The sequence below is a fragment of the Triturus cristatus genome, chromosome 4_1 (genome assembly GCF_964204655.1).
Source record: "Triturus cristatus chromosome 4_1, aTriCri1.1, whole genome shotgun sequence".
Taxonomy (NCBI): Eukaryota; Metazoa; Chordata; class Amphibia; order Caudata; family Salamandridae; genus Triturus; species Triturus cristatus.
This window is the reverse complement of record NC_140585.1, coordinates 1,016,777,742-1,016,803,737: the sequence shown is the minus strand read 5'-3', so window position 1 is coordinate 1,016,803,737 and position 25,996 is coordinate 1,016,777,742. Positions and strand designations below refer to the sequence as shown.

At 43.9% G+C, this 25,996-nt stretch overlaps 1 protein-coding gene across 1 annotated transcript in view; it reads left to right on the top strand.

Moving 5' to 3' along the window:
* SLC26A5 (solute carrier family 26 member 5) overlaps nucleotides 1–25,996 on the top strand; it is a 321,585-nt gene that overhangs the window by 250,687 nt on the left and 44,902 nt on the right. The window contains exons 14-15 of the mRNA XM_085653953.1: nucleotides 15,220–15,289; nucleotides 16,107–16,199. Of these exons, the coding sequence (XP_085510079.1) occupies nucleotides 15,220–15,289; nucleotides 16,107–16,199 (163 nt within the window). The remainder of the gene's footprint in view (nucleotides 1–15,219; nucleotides 15,290–16,106; nucleotides 16,200–25,996) is intronic.

The window sequence follows — 25,996 nt, the reverse complement described above, 5'->3', positions numbered from 1 at the left end:
TAATTTCATGAGTCTAGTACTTCACAAAACGTGCGCAATTGTAATGTTACATTTGTTATTCACAGTATAGAGGTAGACAGCGAAAATAAAACATTTTAATAATTAGGTCTAAAATGCATTTCTAAACGTGGTTTAGGCAGATTAAGAGACAAAGGGCCATCTATACAAGGAATTGACGGAGTGCAGAGCTGTGGCAAATTTTGCAGTGCCAATCTCCGCCATTTCCAAATCACAGGGATGCACCATATTTACAACAATACAGCATACCCCTGTGTTTTCCCTACCGCTGGCACTAAAAATAGCCGGCTAGCGCCAATACAGACACCCTTGCACCATAGTGCAAGGGTACCTGTGTTGCAGTAGATGATTGTTTAATTGCAGGAAGGTGTCCCTTCCTACACATAAACAATCATTAATGGTATTTTGTTCTTTCTATGTGTGCTTCAGAATTCAGCACACATAGAAAAAGCAAAAACGAGGAGAAATAAAGTATTTCTCCTCATTGCACCATTTTAACGCCTGCTATTGCATGCCACTAGTTTTTGGCGCTGCAACAGATTAACACCTCGTTGTAAATCTGGGTCAGCATCATAAAGCAATGGGTGTTGTGGTGGAACAGCCACAGCAACACCCATTGCACAGAGATACCTGCGTGAAAGGCTATCATATTTACAAAGCGGCATCAAGCCACAAAAAAAGCAGAGCATTACGCCACCGGAACATTAAAAAAGTGACATTCCGGTGGCACAAACCCCTTGTAAATATGCCCAAAGTTATTGGATTTGCCCACCGCATCATGCAGCCATGAATTAGAACCAAAGGTGATCCTTTTGAACCTCGTAGGCAGTGTCACTGGCTCAATTACGCATAAAAACGTTCATTTGTACAAATTTCAGTAAAGCTATGTCTATCAAATTTGGGAAAGCAATGTCATCGTGCACACATACCAGTAGCAACCAGAAGGAGAAAAGGAGACAACTAATGTACCAGTCGTAGTATTAGAACTGCAAAATTAAAAATAGAAAATGTTTTACCATCAGAAATCGGTAACGGAAAGGTGATAATACGCGGGTCATGTATTGCTAGACAAGCCGTGTACTGAAGACTTTTAGACACTTTCTTAGGAAACTGGAAACTTCTCTCCGAGACACTGAATTACAAAATATTACAGCACTAATGAACAGACACACTTGGCGCCCCTCAGGGAGAAAATCTCTGAATTCCTCTAAAAGATATGGGGAAGGCGATCACCCGGGCAAAACGCTATCCGCCATCCACAGGCCATCACGTAATGCATCCTATATTACAGAGCTATGAGGACTCTAATCTGGTGAGGGGCCCACAGAACATATAAAAACACCTAACAAATTTCTATTCCACACAATATACTTCCACCTCCCCAAACATATCTGAGGAACTAACCACCTAGTTAGTCTATAGAATTATCATGGCTAGGCAGGGCACATCGGTCATACCTCGATGAACTCTTCACCACGGAAGATATTCTCAGGTCATAAACAGCCTACTGAGCGACAAGGCCCCCGGGCTGGATGGACTGACAGCCTCCTTCTATAAATGCTGTGCACCAATTTTAGAGCCACACCTTCTTGCGGTCTGTCAGGATTCAATAAAGGCCGGGATCCTCCCACCAACTATGCGTGAAGCGGTAATACTAACATTGCTATAACCCGGGAAACCCCGAACCTCCAAGATTCATAACGACTACTATCGCTCATAAATATAGACAAACAAAATTTACGCAAAACTACTTGCAAACTGACTGAAGCCACTTCTCCCCCTCATCGCTAGACCTGACCAATCAGGGTTCATACCTGGTCGATCAACAGCACACAACCTACACATATTATTCACTGTTTTACACCACTTGGCCCCACATGTGCGCGCTCTAGCAGCCCTCTTATATGCCACAAAGGCATTCTACATTTTAGAATGGTCATACCTCTTCACCATTCTGTCCAGGCTGGGGTTTATATATACAACAAATCCGACTCTTGTACTCAGAACCAATGGCCCGGCTACGTGTAAATGGCTTGCTTTCAACTCCATTCCCCGTGGCACACGACAGTGGTGCCCCCTATCACCCCTCCTCTTTGATTTCGCGCTAGAGCCGCTGGCGGCACGTCTTAGACAACATCACACAACCAGAGGACTGGGATTCACTTCTAGAGGGATGATTATTTCATTATATGCCGACGACCTCATGCTCTACATACATGATCCAAGGAAGAACTTAAACACCATACTACGAGAAATCACCTAATTTGAGGGTTTATCAGGCATCCAGATCAACGCTATTTCCCATAACCGCCTTTGCTCTGGAATATCCCTTAGCGTGGGCCTAGGGCCCAGTCAAATACCTTGGGATTTGGTTAAGCCACGACATACAAGAACTTTGGAATATGAACTACAGATGCACAGTAACTTGGCTTGAGGCGAAGGTGACTACCTGGCCTAAACTCCCACTATCATTTGCGGGCAGGATAGTGGTGACAAAAATGATTATCCTTCCTAAATTACAATACCTTTTCGTTAATCTCTCCCTTCCGCTCAGCCAGGCTCTGTTCAGAAAACTGGGCTCACTAATGATGTCTCTCGTCTGGGCTGACAAACAAGCCTGCATCTCCTAGGAGCTTCTCACGCTCACACTCCAGCAAGGAGGGATGGGCGAACCTACTGTGCACAGGCTCAGTTCCCCCATCACTGTATCTCTGACCCCATTCCAACCTCACATAGCCTTGAAAAAGGTAGAGCCGGTCCTACCCCCTTGCGGGTTGCAGTACACCATGCTCACAAGTGTCCCAGGAACAAAACAAACACAGTCAAGGCATTGCGGTGGGCATGGGAGGGCTTGCACAAAAGAGCTGGTAACAGGATACTATATGCCCCGTCAATTCCACTAGCCAATAATCAACAATTACCTCCATTGATAGACAATTGCAACGCGACTAAGGCACGGCAACTGGGCCTCAACACTTTTGCAGACTTATACCCCAGGAATACATTCCTGTCCCCCCAAATTGCCTGTAGCGGACGCTTCGCCAACTTTCTCGTACCTGCTACTTTACTTTCATATCCTTGCAGGATGCCGCCAGATACACAGCACATTTCCAAACCCTTCCGGCCCTTGAACACATGCTGACCGACCCATCCCCACGCAGACTTATCACATGTGTCTATAACACATGCAGTGCACCACCACGGTGGCTAAGTGGAAGTTACTCAAGGGATGGAGCTCAGAGCTACACACGCCTAATACAGATGAGCAATGGCAATTTTGCTGCAGCCAATTGGAACTCCTGTCCCCTAATTACAAACTAAGGCTTATTCACTTTAAATTACTCCATTGATTCTACAGAACCCCCCTGCAGCTCTGCCGGATGGGTCTTAGACCAGATACCAACTGCTGGAGATGCCACACCCCGCATGCCTCATTCCTACATTTGGCATGGTTTTGAAATAGTGTGTCCGGGCTAGAGTTTTAATTTCCGTTGTTGGGGATAAAATCCAATTAAGACATGCAGATCCGGGTGAGATAAGTATTTTTTATTCTTTTTTGGGTAGCTGCAAAAAAAGAGATGGCACAGCCAACACGTGTTTCGCCCCCTAGTCGGCCATCAGGCCTGGGGCTTCCTCAGGGCGGGTTGTCAAGTAATTCGGTATTTAGTGACAAGGGTTTAAGTACCCGAAGATATCTATAGTCTCGGCTAATGCCAGGTGTTGCAGTTTCCAAGGTCGCCGCGGACACACTATTTCAAAACTAGTTTCAATTTAGGGGGAAAGGGGCATCTCCCCCTGTCTCTGGGCCAGAACCAGTACTTGAAAGCTTCACGCTTATTATATGATGAGTAAGGGATGAGGATCTCTTTCCCCTCGCACTCCTACATTTGGCATGGGACTGCCCCCCTGTAGCGCCGTTTTTGGGGGAAATTTTCAATGCAAACCAAGAAATGCTGTAATAGCGCTGGAACCTGCACCCTTGATAGGCCTGTTAGGATATACTAAAGATGGCCTGATTGCAACTTGCCATCTCCTAGCTATGTTGCTCCTACTAGCTAAATGCAGAGTTACCATACACTGGGGGAAACAACGCTCCCACATTTAACCCTTGGATACATGACATTACACATTGCCACTAACAACTGTACTTACTGGGACCTGATACCAGTTGCATCCAGATCCAAGGATATTTGGAGCCTGTTCACGACATGGATACGCACACACAACTCGGACTGCTCCACCCCACCCACGTCACCATGACACCAATAGGCCCACACGCAGACCTCTGTCTGATTCCACATACATAACCAGGTCGTGCCTGATTTCCATACAATCTGTCAATGCACTTACAATGTCGTTCTCCACCATGCTTTGCCCATTTAACGATATATTATGAATATCTCATGTACATCCTCATACAGCTGTGTAGACCTGCTGACTTACAATTTGCATTGAATAGCTATCTAGCTCCCCTGTTCCCTCCTGTTTATTGGTTTATGCTGGTAACGATAGTGCACATTGTTTGCCATAATCCTACAAATGTCTTATGTATATGTAATAACCCTTAAATGCCATTAAAAGAAGTTTAAAAAAAAAAAAAAGAAATCGGTAACGAAAGAAAGAAATGTTCGAGGCATATGAGCTGCAGATTGTACACTTAGCATAGATCGCCATCTGGTGTTGGGCCCGGATGTTTGCAGTTTGTTTTTGTTCTTTGGACAGTCTTTGGAAGTCACGAGTTCGGTGACTCCTCCTTCGGTCCGTACTGCGCATGGGCTTCGGCTCCATCCTCAGATTGTTTTTTTCCGCCATCGGGCTCGGATGTGATACTTCGTGCTCCGGCTTCGAACTTCTACGGTTCCAGCCTCGACGGAAAATCCTCGTTCTTCGAGTTTCTTCATCTATCTTCATCTCTCGAAGCGGCACTTTTCTCCATTCCGCACATCGGCACCGGCCTTCAGGCCCTCCTCGACTCCGGTCCCGGCCGATGGAAAGGACTCCATTCAAAAAGTGCCCAAAATGTGGGTCTAAATTTCCCCACACCGACCTCCATCAGGTGTGTAACCTTTGCCTCTCTCCAGAACACGAGGCTAGAGACTGCCCCGCCTGTAAGTCTTTTAGATCAAAAAAGACCATCCGGGATCGAAGAGCTCGACGCACCATGGCGCACTCATCGACCGCAGCTCCACCGGACATCTTCGGAGATGACACCGGAGCTTCGGGGCAACAACACACCGAGCAGGAGGAAGACGTCGTCAGCGCTTCCGAGGCCGACGACTCCGACGTGGAGGACATCACACCGGCGCAGCGGGTCGTGAGTACTGTACCCCCTCCCACCCCCGCGCCCAAAACCAAAGAGACTCAGGTTACACCCTCGCCTGCAGGCCTGGGTAAAACCAAGCACACAGCTTCTATCACCCCACCTTCGGGCCCGGTGTCGAAGCCTCAGAAGTCTCACGGCAGCTCGGGCTCGAGCCAGCCGATGCCTGGTGCCGAAAAACACCATCCGGCACCGAAGAAAGTGACGCCCAGCTCGACTCCGAAGCCACCGGTGCCGAAGCCTGGACTCTCGGTGCCGACAAAACACAAACACAAATCCCTCGGCACCGACGCTCCGGCGCCGAAAACTACTTCGACGCCAAAAAAAACGGAGGTTCCAAAAAGGCATGGCGCAGAGAAACCATCAAAATCCTCGGCTCCGAAAACATCGGCGCCAGCGGACGATTCGGTGCCACTGGACCTCTTTACACCAGATCCTTTGCAAAAGACCTTATTTAAGGATCCAAAGACTGGGCTATTGACTTTAGTTGTCAAGAAAAGACGTCTTGACACGCCGGCTCCTCCTCCACCGCCCAAGCGGAAGGACTCTGCTACTTCTCCTCTCAGAGTGCCCTCCCCACTACCTCCTCCTCCCCCTCCTCCACCTCCTCCGCCCCCTCCCCCTCCCAGGTCTCCGCCAACCTTGCCTCATCATTCCACCACCCCGTCCCCAGATCCGGATTATGGGGATCCAGATTAGGACCCGGCGGACGCCCCAATGGACCCCACTCCACCGGGGACCCCAGACCCATGGGAAGACTACCAAAACCCTGACATACCGGATGTGCCTCAGGACGACCCAGGCCGTCTCCTCCAGAGGACTCCTTAGGGTTCCACCACTTAGTGCAGAGAGCAGCACACTACCATGGGGTGGAAATGCATAGTGAACCAGTGGAAGACGACTTCTTACTGGATACATTTGATATTCAGGATAAGTCCACAGCTATCTTGCCTATGCTTAAGGGTGTCACCAAGCATGCTGCAGAGGTGTTCAAAGACCCTGTCAGGGCCAGGGTCTTAAACCCTAGAATAGAAAAAAGTATAAGGCGCCACCCACAGACCCTACATACATTAAGGGCCCTGCTCCCTTAGATTCCCTAGTTGTGTCCACAGCTAGAAAGCGAGCTAACTCCCAGTCCTCAGGAGAGGCTCCACCGCCAGATAAGGAATCCAAACGTCAAGACGCGTCTGGCAAACGCACCGCCTCACAAGCCGCGAACATCTGGCGCATTGCAAATACACAAGCGCTGCTTGCGCGCTATGACAGAGCACACTATGATGAGCTGGAGGCTCTTATACAGCACCTCCCAGAAAAACACAAACGCAAAGCTCATGACCTGATACAGGAGGGTAAGCTAATTACTAACACCTCCATTAAATGTGCCCTCGATGCAGCCGACACTGCTTCTAGAGCCATAAATACTAGTGTCCTGCTTCGTCGTCATGCCTGGCTTAGGATCTCAGGGTTCAAGCCCGAAGTCCAGGCATCCATCCTAAATCACCCCTTTGACCAACAAAATCTCTTCGGGCCAAAGGTGGACGAAGCATTAGAAAAAATGAAAAAGGACACAAACACAGCAAAGTCTATGGGGGCATTACAATCACAGACCCCTAAACGCTCCTTTCGACGCTCATCCTTTCGCAGCACAGGCAGAGGCTACTCCACCGATAGCGCCTCTACCTCCTACAAGTCCCCTCCTCAAAATACCTTTTCAAAGGGCTACCAAAGGGGTGGTTACAGAGGCAACAACAATAAGGGCAGGGGCAAAACTAACACCACCCGTTCTGCCACCCCGCCCGCACAATGACTTCCCTCCGCTCACCCCAGACCATCCCACTCCGGTCGGGGGCAGACTACAAAACTTTATCCACGCATGGGAATCCATAACATCAGACAAATGGGTGACCCAAATTATTCGGTCAGGGTACTGTCTCGAGCAAACATCTACACCACCCAATATCCCACCAAGGAACCGTCCAATGTCTCAAGAACATTCCACACTGCTCAAACAGGAGGTGCTCTCCCTCCTCCAAAAACACGCTATAGAGCAGGTCCCCGTCAATCAGCAAAATCTAGGGGTCTACTCTCTGTACTTCCTGATACCAAAGAAAGACGGGACCCTGAGGCCCATTCTGGACCTCCGGCCTCTAAATGCATACATACATTCAGACCATTTCCACATGGTCACCCTACAACAAGTCCTCCCGCTCCTCTGTCAGGGAGACTTTCTCACTACCTTGGATCTGAAAGACGCATACTTTCACATTCCAATACACCCTTCTCACAGGAAGTACCTCAGGTTTGTGGTGGACGGTCAGCATTACCAATTCACGGTTCTCCCCTTCGGGGTCACCACCGCACCACAGGTGTTTACCAAATGCCTAGCGGTAGTAGCAGCACACCTCAGACGTCAACATGTTCACGTCTTCCCTTACTTAGACGACTGGCTGATAAAAGCCGCGTCCTACGACCAATGTGTGCAACATACAAACAGCACCATCCAGCTGCTTCACCAACTAGGCTTCACGGTGAACTACCAAAAGTCCCACCTTGTACCATCTCACACAAAGCAATATCTCGGGGCCACTATAGACACCTCCAAAGGTATTGCCTATCCAAACTCAGCCAGAATCGCAAGCATACAAGCCTTGCGCCAAACGTTCCTTCCTCAACACTCTCTTCCAGCAAGAGTGTTTATGAAGCTCATAGGGATGATGGCATCTTGCATTTTCATAGTGCCCCATGCAAGACTTCACATGCGTCCACTCCAAGAGTGCCTAGCATGACAGTGGAACCAGGCCCAGGGACAGCTGACGGATCTGGTGTTGGTGGACGGCCGCACCCATCACTCTCTGCAATGGTGGAACACCACAAACCTTTCCAAAGGGCGGCCGTTCCTGGACCCGGTTCCTCAGGTGATTCTAACGGCGGATGCATCGCTCTCCGGCTGGGGAGCGCACCTCTTACACCTCACAATGCAAGGTCTATGGACGCCACAGCAAAAGTCGCTCCACATCAACCATCTGGATCTCTTGGCGATCTTTCTAGCCCTAAAATCTTTTCAAAAACAGATTTCGGCCAAAGCAGTCCTCATTCGCACAGACAATATGACTGCAATGTATTATATCCAAAAACAGGGGGGGACACACTCTCCCCAGCTCTCCCGCTTAGCCCAGAGCATATGGAGATGGGCAATTCCTCAAAACATCTTTCTCCTGGCACAGCACGTGCCAGGCGTGCAAAACACCATGGCAGATCTGCTCAGCAGACAAACGCAACAACTACACGAATGGGAACTGCATCCACAGGTCCTTCGCCCATTCTTCCAAAAGTGGGGGCATCCTCAGATAGACATCTTCGCCACCCACGAAAACAAAAAATGCCCAAGCTTCGCCGCCAGATACCCACACCCATTGTCCAAAGGCAATGCGATATGGATGAACTGGTCAGGCAAATTTGCATACGCCTTTCCACCTCTCCCGCTAATTCCATTAGTGACACGAAAGCTACAGCAGCACTCCCTCACACTCATTCTGGTAGCTCCAACATGGGCCAGGCAGCCGTGGTACACCACACTACTACAACTCTCGGTGGTACCACATCAAAAACTGCACCTGTCCCCATGCCTCCTAACTCAGAACCATGGAGAAATCAGGCACCCGGACCCAGCTCAGCTCAACCTTGCGATCTGGCTCCTGAAATCTTAGAATTTGGGTACCTTAACCTTCCCCCTGATTGCATGAACATTATCAAGGAAGCCAGACGTCCTACCACTCGAGCATGCTATGCCGCAAAGTGGAAGAGATTTGTAGTTTACTGCCGTAACAATACAATCAACCCCTTAGATGCATCCATACAGCACATCATATGCTATCTGCTCCATCTTCACAGGTGTAACCTGGCATATTCATCCATACGCCTACACCTAGCAGTGATTGCTGCTTATCTACAAAACAGACAGCATTTATCACTGTTCAGAGTGCCCGCTATTAAAGCCTTTATGGAAGGCCTTAAACGAGTAATTCCTCCCAGGGCACCACCTTCCCCTGTATGGAATCTAAATGTAGTTCTTACAAGGCTAATGGGTCCGCCCTTCGAGCCAATGCATAAATGTGAGCTACAGTTCCTCACCTGGAAAACAGCTTTCCTCGTAGCTATCACTTCCCTTAGAAGGGTTGGTGAAATACAAGCGTTCACTATACAGGAACCCTTCTTACAAATACATCACAGCAAAGTGATACTTCGTACAAATCCAAAGTTTCTGCCCAAGGTCATTTCCCCCTTCCATCTCAATCAATCGGTGGAATTACCTGTCTTTTTCTCGCAACCTCAATCTGTTGCGGAAAGGGCCTTACACACACTTGATGTTAAGAGGGCTTTACTGTACTACATACAGAGAACGCAACCTTTCAGGAAAACTAAACAATTGTTTGTTTCCTTCTCTCCACCACATAAAGGCAACCCCATCTCTAAATCAGGGATAGCTAGGTGGATTGTAAAGTGCATACAAATTTGCTATCAAAAGGCAAAAAGAACATTATCTGTTCCACCTAAAGCCCACTCTACTAGAAAGTTAGGGGCTTCTATGGCTTTTCTAGGGAACATACCCTTAGATGACATCTGCAAAGCAGCCACATGGTCAACACCGCACACCTTCACAAAACATTACTGTGTAGACGTGCATTCCAAGCAACAAGCTAGTGTGGGCCAGGCTGTACTAAAGACACTTTTTCAAACCACTGCAACGGATACGGGTGGTCGCCGCTGAGGTTGGGTACTGCTATATAATCTATGCTAAGTGTACAATCTGCAGCTCATATGCCTCGAACGGAATATGCTACTTACCAGTATGCATCTGTTCTTGGCATGTAGAGCTGCAGAGTTGTACACGCCCACCCGCCTCCCCGGCTACCTGTATCCGTTCCAGTCCATCTTATTTAGATACAACACACATGGGTTTCTCACTGTTATTACTACGCTCCATCATTTCCCTGTTGGCGAAAAACAATCTGAGGATGGAGCCGAAGCCCATGCGCAGTACGGACCGAAGGAGGAGTCACCGAACTTGTGACTTCCAAAGACTGTCCAAAGAACAAAAACAAACTGCAAACATCCGGGCCCAACACCAGATGGCGATCTATGCTAAGTGTACAACTCTGCAGCTCTACATGCCAAGAACAGATGCATACTGGTAAGTAGCATATTCCTTACTGTAATGAGAATATCAACAGTGGCAGTCGAATCTGTGTAGTTATAGTAATGTCCATAGGAAAATCATTTTTGATTTCGCGAACAACTTTGGTGCCGTCTGACGAATCTTCACAAAACTTTCCTAAAAAAAGTTCATCAACTTCAGCTTTTATCTGTAAAGTTTTGCGCGGATCCATAAAGCGGGAGCTATAAAAAAAATGACGTGGGTCCCAAAACGTTGATTTACTATGTTAATCCCTATAGGAAACGTCTGTCACTGCTACAAAAAACGGCTGAACAGAAATACACCAAATTTGCCCAAACATTTGACTTTTATTCAGAAAGCATGCTTTTTATGATTTGGTGCAAATCTGTTCAACCATTTTAAAGAAATTAACTTTTAAATAGGGGCTTGGGTTGGGAATGAAGGGGTTAAAAGATGGGGTTATCTGGACTGCTGCTGTCCAGATATGCCATGATTGGCCCTTTAAATAATCAAGTCTGATTGGCTGGCTACACCCTGGACAATATATTGTGGCAGCCATTACAGGACTCAAGGATATGGTACATGCGTCCTGTGAAAATAAATTAAACAAATATATAGAAGAGGTCAGATTGAGCACACCATGACTCCCAGGGACATGTGAGGTGGTCCCATAGCGATCCCCTCCCCACACACTTGCTGGCCACAATATGGACAGCATTTTATGGCAGCTGTTGTAGGACACAGATCATGGTCCGTACTGAAATGCATTGTAGTGAAACCCTGTTTTTGAGAGTCAGTAAAAGGAAAGCGTATGAAGGGTTCTAACAGATTTTAGTTACAATATAAATAAGTTGTTGATGGTGTTCTACTCATTTTAGGAATTCGGGTGAGTTTGTAGCCCTACAGGTGCTCATAATAGTGATGGTAGAGGTCGCTGCCCATCTTTGGGAGTACTTGTTTTGCTATATCTTGATAACTGTCTGCTGAAGGTGTGCAGGCTCTTGAGCTCCTTCGGTTTTTCCATCAATGAATCAAAGTCCCAGTTGAGGCCTACCCAAAGAATTCCCTCCATAGGGACTAATCTGGACACAGTAGCGTTTTATGCTGTAACATGCCTGAGCCAGTCAGGCTATCATCCCAATGTTTTGGGTTCACTCCTGGGTTTCGAGGCTTCTTGATCTCCTCACCTTGTGCATCCTCTTCATCCTGCATACCAGTTGGCACATTTGGGGCCTGCAGAGGAACCTCATATCCCATTGGGTCCAGCATCAGGGATGCATCTCAGACTCCATTCAGATCGCAAGGGAGACTACACTGGTTCTGCTGTCTTGGGTGACTGATGCCAACCTTATGTAAGGCATGGCACTCTTGCCGCCCCAGCCAGGTCTCACAGTAGTGACAGAGGCATTACTGCTAGATGTGGGTGGGGCTGGGTGACCACCTAGAAGAAGTGGAGATTATAGGCCTCTGGTCTCTGGCAAAGAGCCAACTCCATATTAATCCCCTAGAGGCTCACGCACTCCTTTTGGCCCTAACTGCCTTGCTGTCATCCATCAAGGAGAGTAAACATTGTTTACCACGCATGTGATACAACGCATGCCATTAGTACGTGGTCATCACAATGACCGTGTTGTTACATCGCATACCATTACAACGCAAGTCGGAACAACGACTTGCTGTAAGGGACAAAATGTGTTGGATTTAAAATCCAACACCTTATCTAGTGTTGCACAGACTGGAGTTGGAATAGTAAATTATACTATTCCAAAATTCAGCACCCCTCTACAGCAAGTCGTTGTAATGACCACGTTGTAATGGCATGCATTGTAAATGCATGCAATGTAACGTGGCCTATTCATCAAAGAGAGGCTTGTGCTGGTCCTCATGGACAACACAACCACCATGTGGTGCTGCAGCAAGCAGGGCACAGCGGGGTCCTAAATCATGTGTCAGAACAGGCACTACAGCTCTCTAGGTAGCTAGACCATCAGAACATCTTCTTGGTCACCAACCACCGGGCAGGATCTTTGAAAACCAAAGTGGTCAAAATTATCAGGTGTCATCTGGCAGACCACAAATGACATCTTCATCCCAAGGTGGCACAAGACATCTTCAGCTGTGTAGTTCGCACTGGCTACATCTGTTTACCAGTGCTAAGAATATGAAGTGTAAACAATTCTGCGTGCTGGAGTTTTCTCCAAGGCACTTGTTGAAAAATATATTCGAGCTGGAATGGAAGAAAGGACTCCTGCATGCTTTTTGATAGCTACTTCTGGCTCAGATTTTGAGGAGGATCAAGCCACACAGGGACCAAGTTATTATTGTCATCCCTTACTGGGCCAGGGGATTGTGGTACCCAGTGCTCCTAAGCCTGACCATTTCTCCTCTGTTCACGTTTTCACTTTGGGAGGACCTTGTCTCTCCGCAACAGGGAAGGAGCTTGCATCCGAGTCTCCACAACCTACAACTCCATGCATGCGACATCACATAAATATGTTTGACTTGCCAACCGAGGTGGATGATGTCATCCTTGAAGCCAGATGCCCTTATCCGAATTCTTCGATGGCACTGCGATAAATTTGTTGCATGGTGTTGGGCCTGAAACACATAACCCCTTTGAAGCCAAACTCTCTAATGTTGTTTTGTTAGCTCAGCAAGGCCCTGCAGTGGGTACAGTGAAAGTTATCTGTTAGCACTGTCTACCTTCTGTGTTTAGCTGAGCAACCTCTTTGTTTTATTCACCGGTTGTGATGCATTTTATATGCGGTTTAACTTGTATCCTCCCCACTCCCGAAACCATTTATTATGCCCCAGTGAGATCTGAACATGTCTCATGTACACACCCTTTGAGTCTAGACATGGCTTTTTCTTACGTTTTTACACTTTAAACCATCTCCCTCATTGCAATTATGTCAGAGCTGGATGAGTTAATTGGTGCAACTTTACTACATCACTATCTTGCCTGGCAAATTAGTGCTGAGGGTCCAGGTGGCCTTCCCATCAAAGGTTGTGACTCCCTTCCATGTTGGCCATCACTTTGCCAGCCTATTATTGCCACATCTAACCCATTGAAAGCTGAAGAAAGACTCACTCCATCCCCTTGACCCTAGGAAAACGCTGAGTTGTTACATCATCCGCACAAAGGACCACTCTGTGGATGAGCAGCTCTTTGTGGGGTTTTGTGGGACAAAGAGAGGAAAGGCGGTGCAAAAGAGGATTCTGTCAATGTGTGTAGTCCTCTGCCTCAAAATGTGCTATACATTGGAGAAGAAGCAGCCATCTGAAGGCCTGCAAGCTCATTCCACCAGGGCCAAGGCCACTACAATGGCTTTTTTTCAGGAGGGCTACCTTTTCTGGACATCACCAGAATGCATTGATGCATACATTCACAAAATACTACTGCCTTGACAGTCTGGTTGGATGGAAAGGTGACTTTTTTTATCCAAGTCCACTCCCTAGACCCTTCATCTTTGTATCCATCAGATCTGTCTCACTGCACACTCCTCACTGACCTCCCACCTTCACATTCTGTGGGGTGGTCTCCTTCACATCTAAAAAGTTCCCAAGTTAGAAGACCAGCACAATATTTCAGATAATTTGTTCTACATTCCATGTTTGAGGGTGTGGAAGGAGAAAGATTCAAGAAACTAATGTCAGCATTCTGGGGTGGCGCTTATTTGCGGTTCCACTCTATCACTTCTGGGGTGCTACAGATGTCACTGTGGAGTCACACAAGCCACCCACCGGCACATGGGAGCATTGCTGAAAAATATTTTTGTTGTAGTCTGGTGCCTGGGGACATTCTAAAGGTGTGGAAACTGCCATTAGATACAGTATCCACCAGAAGGATACTCTCTCAAAAAGATACAGCATCTTCTACATGCACCATCCAAGAACAGTGACCCAGGTCTATGTTATTACTCAGTTTGATTTTGGCAGAGCTGTTCTGGTTGGTGCCCTGTTACATGCACTCGTCCTACTTAAAGTATTTTGCACTTGCCTACGAAAAGGAACGTGAACTTCATTGACTTTCATTTTTAGTCAAAATCTAATTTAAAACCTATTTTGGCACATTAAACAACACTTAATAACAACCCACCTATTTGATCAAAGCACTCTGATTTTGAAGAGGATTGCGGGGGCTCAAAACATCCAAACAAAGTTATTATTTAACAGCGGCTCCAGCTACCTGCTAGAACTCTCTTCCTGCCCATCTCCAGGTCTAAAAGGAAATAATACTCGTTTATTTCAACTATTTATGAATAAAACATGTTTTGATACTTTCCATTCTCATATCCAGGCTATAACAAGGTGTTACATATTGTTCTAACTATGGAGTTTCCATATTTTAGCTTTGTATATTATGTTCTGGTTCTCTTTAAAACAGCCCAAGCTTCTCGAGGATCAAGCAAGGACATGTTGAGCTTTTCAATACATGGATCTATTACTATTTGCTCGTCCTTGCTTGTTTACAAAGTGTCATTCACGGTGGAATATGATTTACTTGGGGTTAAAATGGTAGAACACTTTTCCCCGGTCCCTTGATTAGAATTTTTTCATTCTAAATGATGTCTTCTAAACACCCAAGTGTTTTCTTGTTATGTGTGCTTTCTCCTTCACACAGCAAAGGTCCTGCCCAGGCACACTTTTAACAAGTGTCACCATATCCACGCGTACTACCCAACACTGTTTTATTTTTTTATAGTCCGCAGTACAGAATCCTTGGCCAGATTCCAAATACAGACATCTATTGTGACTTGAACAATTATGAAGAGGTAAGCATTGAGTGTGTATGCTTTCATATAGTTGACTGTCAATGTCTATCGGTGCACGCGCACTAGGATTATTTAGTATGTCAAATGTCATGTGGAATAGTAGTATATAAAGCCTAACTGGTGGTTTGGACTATCATGCATTAAATGTAATTTCGTTATTTTTGTGTGACGTGGTCCAGCTGCATGAATATAATGTCGATTAGAAAATAGGTGTGCACGCTCTTTTTCAACCACATAAAAGCTTTTGCTTTTGAGCAGCTTACCTTCTCCATGGCACATGAATGGCATACCTAGAAATCCCATTGCCATGAAAGGAAGCACAGGGCCAGGCTGTTCTTCTAATATCATCTGAGCCCTATGGGTGGATTTAAACCACCATCAAGGGTGCCAGAGGCTGATCAAATAACCTTTCAAACATTCATAAATTATTTGAACCCGAGGTTGTTAGAAGCAGACCCCTCTGAATGATTTCCCATTCTGCTCCATAGTACTGGTCAAGTTGTTCATCATTTCTCTGTACCTCGAACATTGTTCTTATCACTGAAAGCACTCCTCTTTTTCGGTTCTGTAGAATATAAAGTCTGAATTTTACCTTTTTATTCTCTATTAAAAATGTACAACTCTATGATGGCTGTATATTTAAGATATGTTGTCTCAGCTATAATGTAAGACGATATATGCTATACACAGCCTTACCTGTAAGATATGTGAGTGGAGATCATGCGAACAGTCAATTTACAAACCAAGCCGATTTAAAGTTACCTTTAATTGACGATAAAAATAATTGACTGTTAGCAATTCTAATGTTTTCTTGTAGGTCAAGGAATATCCTGGAATAAAAATCTTCCAAGCAAACACCTCGCTCTATTTTGCTAACAGTGAAATGTATGCGAGCGCACTGAGGAAAAAGGTGAGCTGGATTTAAGCGTTTAACTTAATAGAAACATTGACTTGCTTTTTTATTACTGCTTAACTAGTCTGCAATTTTGAACTTGGCAATGACTGAATTATAAACAGTGTCCACTGGTTGCTTATCCTGTAATAATTCTGTTCACACTCAATGTACGTGACATAATCCAAACAAATTCTACCAGTGGAGGAACGAGAATGTCATCTGGTAATATATGTGCCACACCCACTAGAGCAGGAACTTGCTTCACACAACAGGTACTGGAATTCCTTCTTTCAGTCCCTTTTCCCACACTTTGGTAAAGTAAGCCTCAAGTAAAGTTTTTCAATGAAAATTCCAAGATACTGTTTCTTTGGGAAGAACCTGTTCCGGTCACACATGACGTTCTCTGAATGAAGTTCTCCAATTAGATTAAAATTCAGTCAATAACCCTGCAGCAAGTGGAGGCTCCTGAGCCGCCTTCTCACAAAAGAGTGATGGATGCCTTTGCTCTTCTTGTGGTACTTACCTAGTCGAACACACGCGTCCCTTACAGGAGCTCTGGCATAACAATACATTTTGAACATTCTGGATTCGGCTAAGAGCTCTATTTGAGATTATAGATGGAGCAAGTAGAGTTTCTCAGAACCTTGCATACTTCTTATTGTTGTGAACATGAGGTTTGATACAACGTGACCTAACATGATGTACTTTTTTTTTTTTTACACTTTGAGAAAATTTTTAAAGCTCGGTTTATCTTTTTACAAGCTTGGAACTGAAAACTCTGTCTGTTATAGGAAAACTGGAGAATTCGTTCGCTGACTTAAATCTTCAACATAAGAATTTGTTTGCTCCAAGAACTATGGGTGACAAGGCCCTGATTAACCATCCAGTCACGCTGGATTCTGGTCTGGTGTGGCAGTTGTTTACCTGCAGGGGATCCTGAATCATGTGAGCCTGAGTCTTGCCAGAGAGAGATGTTAACAAGTCAGAAGGTGCTGGTGGTAGGACTTTGGAGACATGACTAAAGAGCGTTAGTCGGGGGCGTGGTCTGGCTACGCAGGAAGATGGCCGCCTGAGGAGTGAGCTCCGTCGCGGGACAGGCCCCAACGGCTATAACTTACCATCCACTGCATTTGGAGCTCTTTTCTCCTGTTCCGCTGTGGTCGGAGAATATGGGAGTCAGTCGGAGCGAGTTTCCTGGCGTCGGTCGGTGCAGGCGGTCCTGTGCTGAGCGCTGACGAGACTTCCTCGTGGCCCTGCCTCCACAAGCGCGTCTCGTCTGGTGCGCCTCCTCAGGCCGCACCTTTTCTTCTTTGTGAGGCCGCGCCTTCTCCAATGACGGGAGAGCTGCATTTGTCTGGGACGCGGCTCTCCGTTTGCCTGATACAACGGCACCGCTTCCAGGCCATTGATGAGAGTGGAGGTGAGGCTTTTCTGAGCTGCATGGTATTCCTGAGACGGCGCCCTTCTCCCTGACAGGGCCGTCTTTCTTCATATTACCGTGCCAGCGCTGCTGCCTCTTTACTTTATTTTGTATAATATTGTCAGTGCTTCCTTGGTGATTTGAAGCCATGCCTCCTTAATTAACCTGCAATTGAGACTGTATACTTCACAATGTTCACCATTATATATGGGGATTTGCCCTGGTTGTATGGCGCTTCTTCGTCCTTGATGTGGTTGCACCTTTGCGCTCCTCAACGTTGCAGAGGCTTGTGCTCCCTGTTTGCTTACAGGCTGCATCCCCTCAAATAATTGACACTGCACTTCATTAAAACTTTCGTTGTTGGTTATATAACATATAGGAGGTCTCCTTCTTTTTCTCCTGACAGAACTGCTCCTCATTAATTTTCTTACATAAACATTATTGTGCCAATATTTGATACTGGAACAGCATATTCGTGAATTATTAAGGCTTCCTTTTTTTGACAAAGCAGCAATTAATTTTTTACACGCTATCCGTATTACATATTAATGTATGAAAGATGAATGTAGACTTTTATCAGAGAAAAACGGATTGTTGTTATTTCTTGCATGCACTGCCTAATACGCTCTTAGTTGCACTGTTTTTATGAATATATTCTCCACTTATTATATTGTCTTTGGTATCGTAATGTACTAATAATACGTTTTATGCTATCAGCAGTCCAATACCTTGCATGTCTATTTCACCACATTGACAGCAGTCTTGCTCTTAACAACTTTATTTCATTATCTTCAGCGTACCTACATACTCATATCCTACACCAAAGTACGGCCTCCTCATGCTTCTTCAGAGGTTCTTTTAAAAGTCCTTTACAAATGTCTACTACTAAGCACGGCAACAAACATTCTAAACAATTATTTGCAGAGGCTCTTAAACAACCCAATAATATGTCAACAAAAGGCAAGCATCTTCATCATCCAACTTACCTCCAAGCTCACCTCCTGCCACTGGGCATGCATCTACGGAAACTATGCAACGTATTCTCCAGGAAATTTCTGGGGTTAGTCGTCGACTGGAAGGTTTGGACATTACAATCACATCCTTGGCTGAAGAAACCAAGTCAATTCGAACAGATATGGCAGGTTTTTATGCCAAAGTTGAGGGTCTCGATTCTAGAATTCTTGCAGTGGAGAACAGTCTTGATTCACTTTCCAACAAAGATCAAGATCTTCTCTTTCTTCATAGCAAAATCATAGATTTGGAAGATCGTAGTCGAAGAGATAACATCAGTTTTTTTGGTTTTCCGGAACATATTGAAGGCCAAAACACAAAAGCATTCCTTTGTAGCATCCTTCCAAACTTAACTGGTATTTCTTATGTTCCACCTTTGGAAATACAAAGAGCTCACAGAATTGGTCCTCCACGTAAAAATCCTGCAGCACGTCCAAGACCGATTATTGCCTGTTTCCTCCGCCATGAACAAACACGACAATTACTGGCTGCAGCTCGCTCACAAGGCTCCTTCTCTTTCAATGGTCATATAATTCATATGGCAGCTGATTTTTCTAAGGAAACAAATGAGCGAAGGAAAGCTTTTCTCTCCATGAGACCTCAATAGCGCCAATTAGACATCAAATATGGCTTGTTTGAACCTGCGCGTTTTCGCATCACCAGAAATGGTGATTCCAAAGATTTTTATGATCCAACACATCTAAAGGAATTTTTAGATTCTATCAAACTTCAAGATATGGAAGTCCAAGTTCAACCTTCAACAAAGGATCATTCTAAATCACCTTCTACTTCTTTCTTCCACTACCAGATCACAGGCGGCGAAGTCTTAGTAGCCCAAGAGATAGTGGTAGAGACTTTGAAAGACTCCATCGCCTTCAAGAAGATAAAAATTTAGCCCTTCATTCTGTTTCTACTGCTACTTTTACACAAAATCCGCATAGAGATAAGTCTAGATCTCCTCTTAAATCTCCTTCAGATGCGGACTGAATAACTTTTTGTCATATAAGTTGTTCTTCCTATGTTTTAGCCGTAGGTAATTGCAGATTTCATATTTATCTTTTAACCCCTTCTTATCGTTATCAGCACTAAGATTAATTAAGTTGTTCTTATATACTATGATATCCGCACAATGTTAGATGCATTATAGCTAGATATATGCTTTATTTTCTATATTTTCAATTTTATCTTTAGAATGTTTCTCTCCATTATAGTGGTTACTTCCAATTTGCTATTCACTATCAATATTACAACTTATAACATGTTATCATAACTCATGCTTTCATTTAATTATTCTGACACTTAGTTATTAGATTATTGTTCTAATATTTTATTCTCCATTTTATGTCATTTACATTGTGCTTTACTGCTATTTTCTGCTTATTTATAAGTATAATGTATATTCTTTAAGGTAATCATAAGTAACTTAATCGTTAGTCTTCCATCCTCTACAATGGAATGTACTATAGCTTTTAGGACCTACCTTTATTTCTTACTTGCTTTCCCTTATCTTATTCCTCACTCTTTATCAAACTGCTATCATGAACTCTATTATATGTTAATATTCACTCTCCTCAACTCCCTTTCTCTTCCGGGAGGGTCCTTTCCCGCGGCGGTGCTCTAGTGCGCCCAGACCCGCAGTTAACAGTTCAGGTCCCCAAATTTCTTTCTTTCTATTTGTACGTTCTTCTATCATTTTCTTCTGATTTTACCTTTACCCCTTCCCCCTCCTCTTTATTGTACTTCCTAATAATCATCTTACAGTCTTGTTTTATATTGTGTTACCGGTCTGCATCACTTTTCTTTACCTCTGCTCATTTCTTTTCAATTACATATTGATGTCTTTTTTCTGAGCCAGGGTACCTTCTTTATTCTTTTCTCTTCCTTTCCTTTGATTTTTTTTTCTTTCTTTTTTTCCTAGCCAACAACAAATCTTTTTTCAGCTAATACTTGTACTGCTCTAACATGCATGGTCTTACTCATTACATTAAGCAGAAGAAAGTACTTTCCTATCTCCAATCCAAACATGTGGATGTCGCTTTATTACAAGAAACCCAATTAGAATTATTGGAGTCTGAAAAAGTATGTAGAGACTGGGTGGGAAAGGTCATACATAGTAGTATTCAAAAAGATGAATCCAATGAAATTGCTCCTTCCCGCAAATGTGGAGTTGCAATCCTTCTTCGCAAATCACTTCCGGTTACTGTTTCGAAAACATGGTCAGATACAAATGGACGCTATATCTTTTCTAAGTTACGGGTTGGAGATTCGCACATTTGCGTAGGATCTGTGTATGCCCCTACAGGTACCAAAAAAATCATTCTTTCTTCAATTGTCCCGTCTACTAACAGAAATTAATGCGTCGCAATATCTGATTGGCGGAGATTGGAATGTGACGCAGGATTCTATCTTAGACAAAACAGGACCATTAGACAAGGGCAATGCTTCAGATAGGGCTTTGCTAGGTGACATAATCTTGGATAATGGATTGGTTGATCATTGGCGTCTTAGTCATCCAACAGATAAGGAATACACTTTCTTTTCTTCCGCTCATGGTACATTCTCTCGTTTAGATTATTTTTTGATATCACAGAAGGTAGTCCAATTGGTTACAGATTCCTGCATTCTGGAAGCAGCTTTGTCTGATCATTCTCCTGTCCTCCTTTCCCTTGAATTGGGACTTCATAGACCAGGACGGAAACCGTGGCATATGAGCATCCAACATCACAGAACTCCAAATGGAAAATCCCAATTACAGTCACACTTCCAAGAATATCTTTCCACTAATCAATGCTCTGTAGCATCCAACAGGACTATTTGGGCTGCAGCTAAAGCCACTCTTAGGGGTCAATTAATGCGTGATGCAGCAATTGCAAACAAACAAATGCCAGACCGCAAGTTGAATTGGAACCAGATATACAATCTTACTCTCGTTTGTACGCATCTTCTCCAATGCTACAAAATCGTAAATTGCTCGAACAAGCTCGCATCGCTCTAAACAGCCTTTTTACGTCCAAAGCAGAGTATGCTCTGCAGAAAATGAAAGGTCGTCACTATGAACAAGGTGAAAAGGCGGGACGATTATTAGCTGCACAATTACGTCAGAGAGAGGCAGCTATGGCTATTCCGGCCATTCGAACAACGCAAGGAGATTTGTGTACAAAACCTCAAGAGATTGTTAATGAGTTTGCGTCTTTTTACCAATCTCTTTGTACTCTGGATAATCATATAGATTTGGATAAAATGTCAGTATTTCTTGCAAAGGGAGATCTTCCGTCTCTATCTGATGATGGTAGAGCCCTTCTTGAAGATGAAATCACTAGAGATTAAATTTCTCGAGCTATATCTTCCCTACCCTATCACAAGGGCTCCCGGTGAGGATGGATTTCCTGACAAATTTTATCGATGGGGTGGTCACAAGGTTATTGACACTCTGCATGCTGCATTCCAGGAGGCGGATAATGTCTCTTCGTTAGGTCCTCTGTCCAACAAAGCCATTATCGCTGTTTTACCCAAACCCGGTAAAGATCCCTTATTGTGCAGTAGTTATCGTCCCATTTCCTTATTAAACTCCGATATCAAAATTTTAGCTAGCATCCTTGCATCTCGTCTTCGTAAAGTTTTACCTTCTTTGATACACCGTACTCAAGTTGTTTTTGTTCCGGGACGTTCCTCTCGGGACCATATCCGCACCTTGGCCCATGCACTATGGTGGGCCCCACATCTTCCAGAAGATGCATTAGCACTCTCACTTGACGCAGAAAAAGCGTTTGATCGCATTGAATGGGACTACCTTTTCACGATGATGGAAAAATTTGGATTGGGTAAAAAATTCATTGATAAAATACGCTTGTTGTATGACAATCCTTCTGCTCAGGTGAACTGTGGCGGGTTTTTATCTGATACGTTTATGATTAGGAGAGGAACGCGCCAAGGTTGCCCGCTCTCCCGACTTCTCTTCCTTCTGGCTATGGAACCTTTGGCTGCTACCATCCGCCAATCTGATGAGATTACAGGTGTCCTCCTCCCAATCGGAGACTCTAAAATATACCTCTATGCCGATGATATTTTGCTTACTCTTACACGACTTCCCCGATCTCTTCCCTCTCTTCTCCAAATCATTAATGATTTCTCCTCTTTTACAGGCTACAAGATCAATTGGGATAAGAGTGAAGCGTTGCCCATTTCTAATGGAACCACAAAAGCAGCTATACATGGATTCCCATTTCATTGGCAATCCTCACGTCTTAAGTATTTAGGCATTCTAGTCAATAAAGGTTTAGAAGACATGGTTGTAGATAATTTAACCCCTCTAATTTCTCAAATGCAACGTGACTTCGATAAATAGAAATCCCTGGGACTCTCTCTATGGGGTAGAGTCCAAGTTATTAAAATGGTCACCCTTCCGAGATTTCTTTATGTTTTAGGTATGCTCCGTCTTCAGATTCCTTTATCCCTACTTCGATCTATAGACTCCAAGATTAAAACTTTTATTTGGAATTTAGCTAAACCACGTCTTGCTATAGCAAAGCTGAAGGCTCATCAATTATATGGGGGGATTGGCCTTCCATCTATTGAGCACTATTCTCTAACGTTACATTTCTCCCAACTCTCTTATTTGTTACCTGGAATCAAGGATGTACCGCAATGGGTTCATATAGAACGTTATCTTCTGTCCTCAAATTTAGATCTTTCCCTCTTATACAGTAGCGGTTCTAGTCGTTTTGACTCAAAAAATCCAATTTTATCAGCTATGCATAAATCCTTGCAACGTGGTCATCGTTTATTAGGTTCCAATCCGCGCATTCATAGTAAGGCTCATTTGTGGAATAACTCAGCTATCCGTATTAATGGTCGTTTGTTATCTTGGCCTGAATGGTAAGCTGCAGGTATTCAGTATCCGGATCAACTTCTACATGATGGAGACTTCAAACCATTTTCTCAGCTCAGTGAGGAATTTAATCTTCCTAAACAACATTCTTCCAAATACCTTCAGCTCCAACAGTGTTTGAAGACCCATTTAGGGTCACCTCCATGGATATTACAAACAAATATTGCAAGTCCTTTTATCAACCTCTTATACAGACAGTGAGTGGGATCAGGTCTTGGAGAATCTTCATAAAGGGACCCGTGAAGCTAGGCTCAAATTCTGTTTATTTAAAATACTACATGATTGGCACTGGTCGCCAGTCAAATTACACAAAGCTAATCTGATTCCTCACACTAATTGCTGGAGATGCTCCAATCCTGGTTGTCATATTGCCCACATTATTTGTGAATGTCCAAGTATTCAACCCTTCTGGAACTATATCGGTGTTAAATTGAGCTCAATAATGCCTTTTAATTTACCACTTACACCAACCAATATTATTTTACATGACTTGCGTCACTTCCCGAAGCTTTCCAAACCACAACATCGTCTTTTCCACACTGCTCTAGCCACAGCTAAAATATGTATTTTACGTCAATGGAAATCCTCCTCACCACCTTCACAAGAGGAATGGCTGGTTGCTATGATACAAACATCTTCTCATGAAAGAATAATTTATAATCCTCAAGACCAAGCCGGTATATTCCTCCAGACATGGTCACCATTCCTGCAAACCAAAACTAGTGACTCCTCTGTCACTCCTATTCCTCTCAGTTCTCCCGTCTAAGCTGGCTAATTCACTTTTCCATTCTTGTTTATTATGTTTGATAATTTATTTTGCCTTTTTCATTTCTCTCTATTTTCTATTTCTCTTCCTTTTCTTTTTCTTCATACCCTGGCTCATGCTTCTATTTTGTCTTTTATACTTTATTCTATGCTCCCTTATATCTTTCCTTTCCCTTAATATCCTTTGTTCTGTTTTGGCAAATATACGCTTTTTCCCGAGATAATACTTATTTAGTTTATATATCTATTAATTCTTATTTCCTAAATAATTTCCTTTCCTTTATTGGTCTATTGTGTTTTCCCTTTTAATATTTATCTGTTTATGTTTATTTATTTGTTCTTACAATTACTCCCTCCTTTACTTGTATTGCATTCATTTATTTGAGTCTTTTATATGCTTTATTTAAATACTCAATGTTGTATATTTGTTACTATTATATTGCTTGTAATTCCTTATTCATTTACGATTTCTTGTCTTATTTTAATTTATCTGATGTATTCTCATTGTAAAATTCAATACAAAATTTCAACACAAAAAAATAAAGAGCGTTAGTCTGCTGTGGACAGCTGAAAGGTGCCTAGAATCTATGGTATTCCTGTAACAAGGAGCATCGGTGGACTAGTTGATCTAATTGGTTCACTAAAACACTTTGAGAACTAGGTTGTGTTTTAATTGGAGCAAAACACTTTAACTTATGACAGAAGTCACTGGAACCAGTCCAAAGGAAGCCTGAATAGGAATCGGATTTGATTTCTGATTTTGCTTATATGGGGAATCTTGCCACTTGTGGTATAAAAAAAAAAAGACTAAGAGGACCCACATATATCTATCTATCAAAGGCACAACTTCTTTTGAGACACACACGGTTGCGCATTTGTTACTTTTTCTGATTTCACTGTAAAATCACTTTTCAGTTTATTTCTGAACCTCTGGAGCACTGACCTGTTACAGCCTTCAGCTTGTTCCTGTTAGACATATTTTTGCTTTAAACATATTTCAAACTGTCAAGGTAAACTCCCCTGCTTTTGTCAATATATGTGTATTGTTTTGAATCCAGGCTATATATTCCATACAAATAATAAAACTATTACCCAAATAACTATCAACACAGTAGCTAAACCATTTACAAGGTTAAAATATCTAGACAAAAAATATTCATGAAAAGTAAGATTTATAATGTTCCCTGTGTTGTCAGCTATGCAAAGCACATGTAGGCTACTACCGAAAGATAAACAGATGGTAAGTCATTCCTCTAACATCAGGCCAGGACTCCTTTATAGTTTGTTCCTATGTAGACCAGCTATTTTTGTGCCTAGAGGATACATTAAGTGACGGTTTCAAGCCTTCAAGTCTTGCAATCACAAATGCCGCCATTATTCATTATGGCACACCATAGTAAAAGCATAATGTCAGCTGTTTTCTAGGCTGCTACTCCTGTGCCCTATGGGATATGTTGGCACAAGTTTTACTGGCTGTTCTGAATGACCTTCAGGTATCCCTTTCTCAAGCCATTCAGGATGGTTGTGATGCAGCAAAATGTATCAAACATTCTGGATTGGACACCACCGACTTGTTAGGTCAAGCAATAGGCACCAGTGTGGCACTGTGATCCCCCACCAGCTTGGCACTGTGATCCCTTCACCAGCATATCAAGCCTTTCAACCCCTTCAGGACAGCTGACACAACATTCAGCTCAGTTCTTCCACGTCTCAAGCTTCCACAACCGC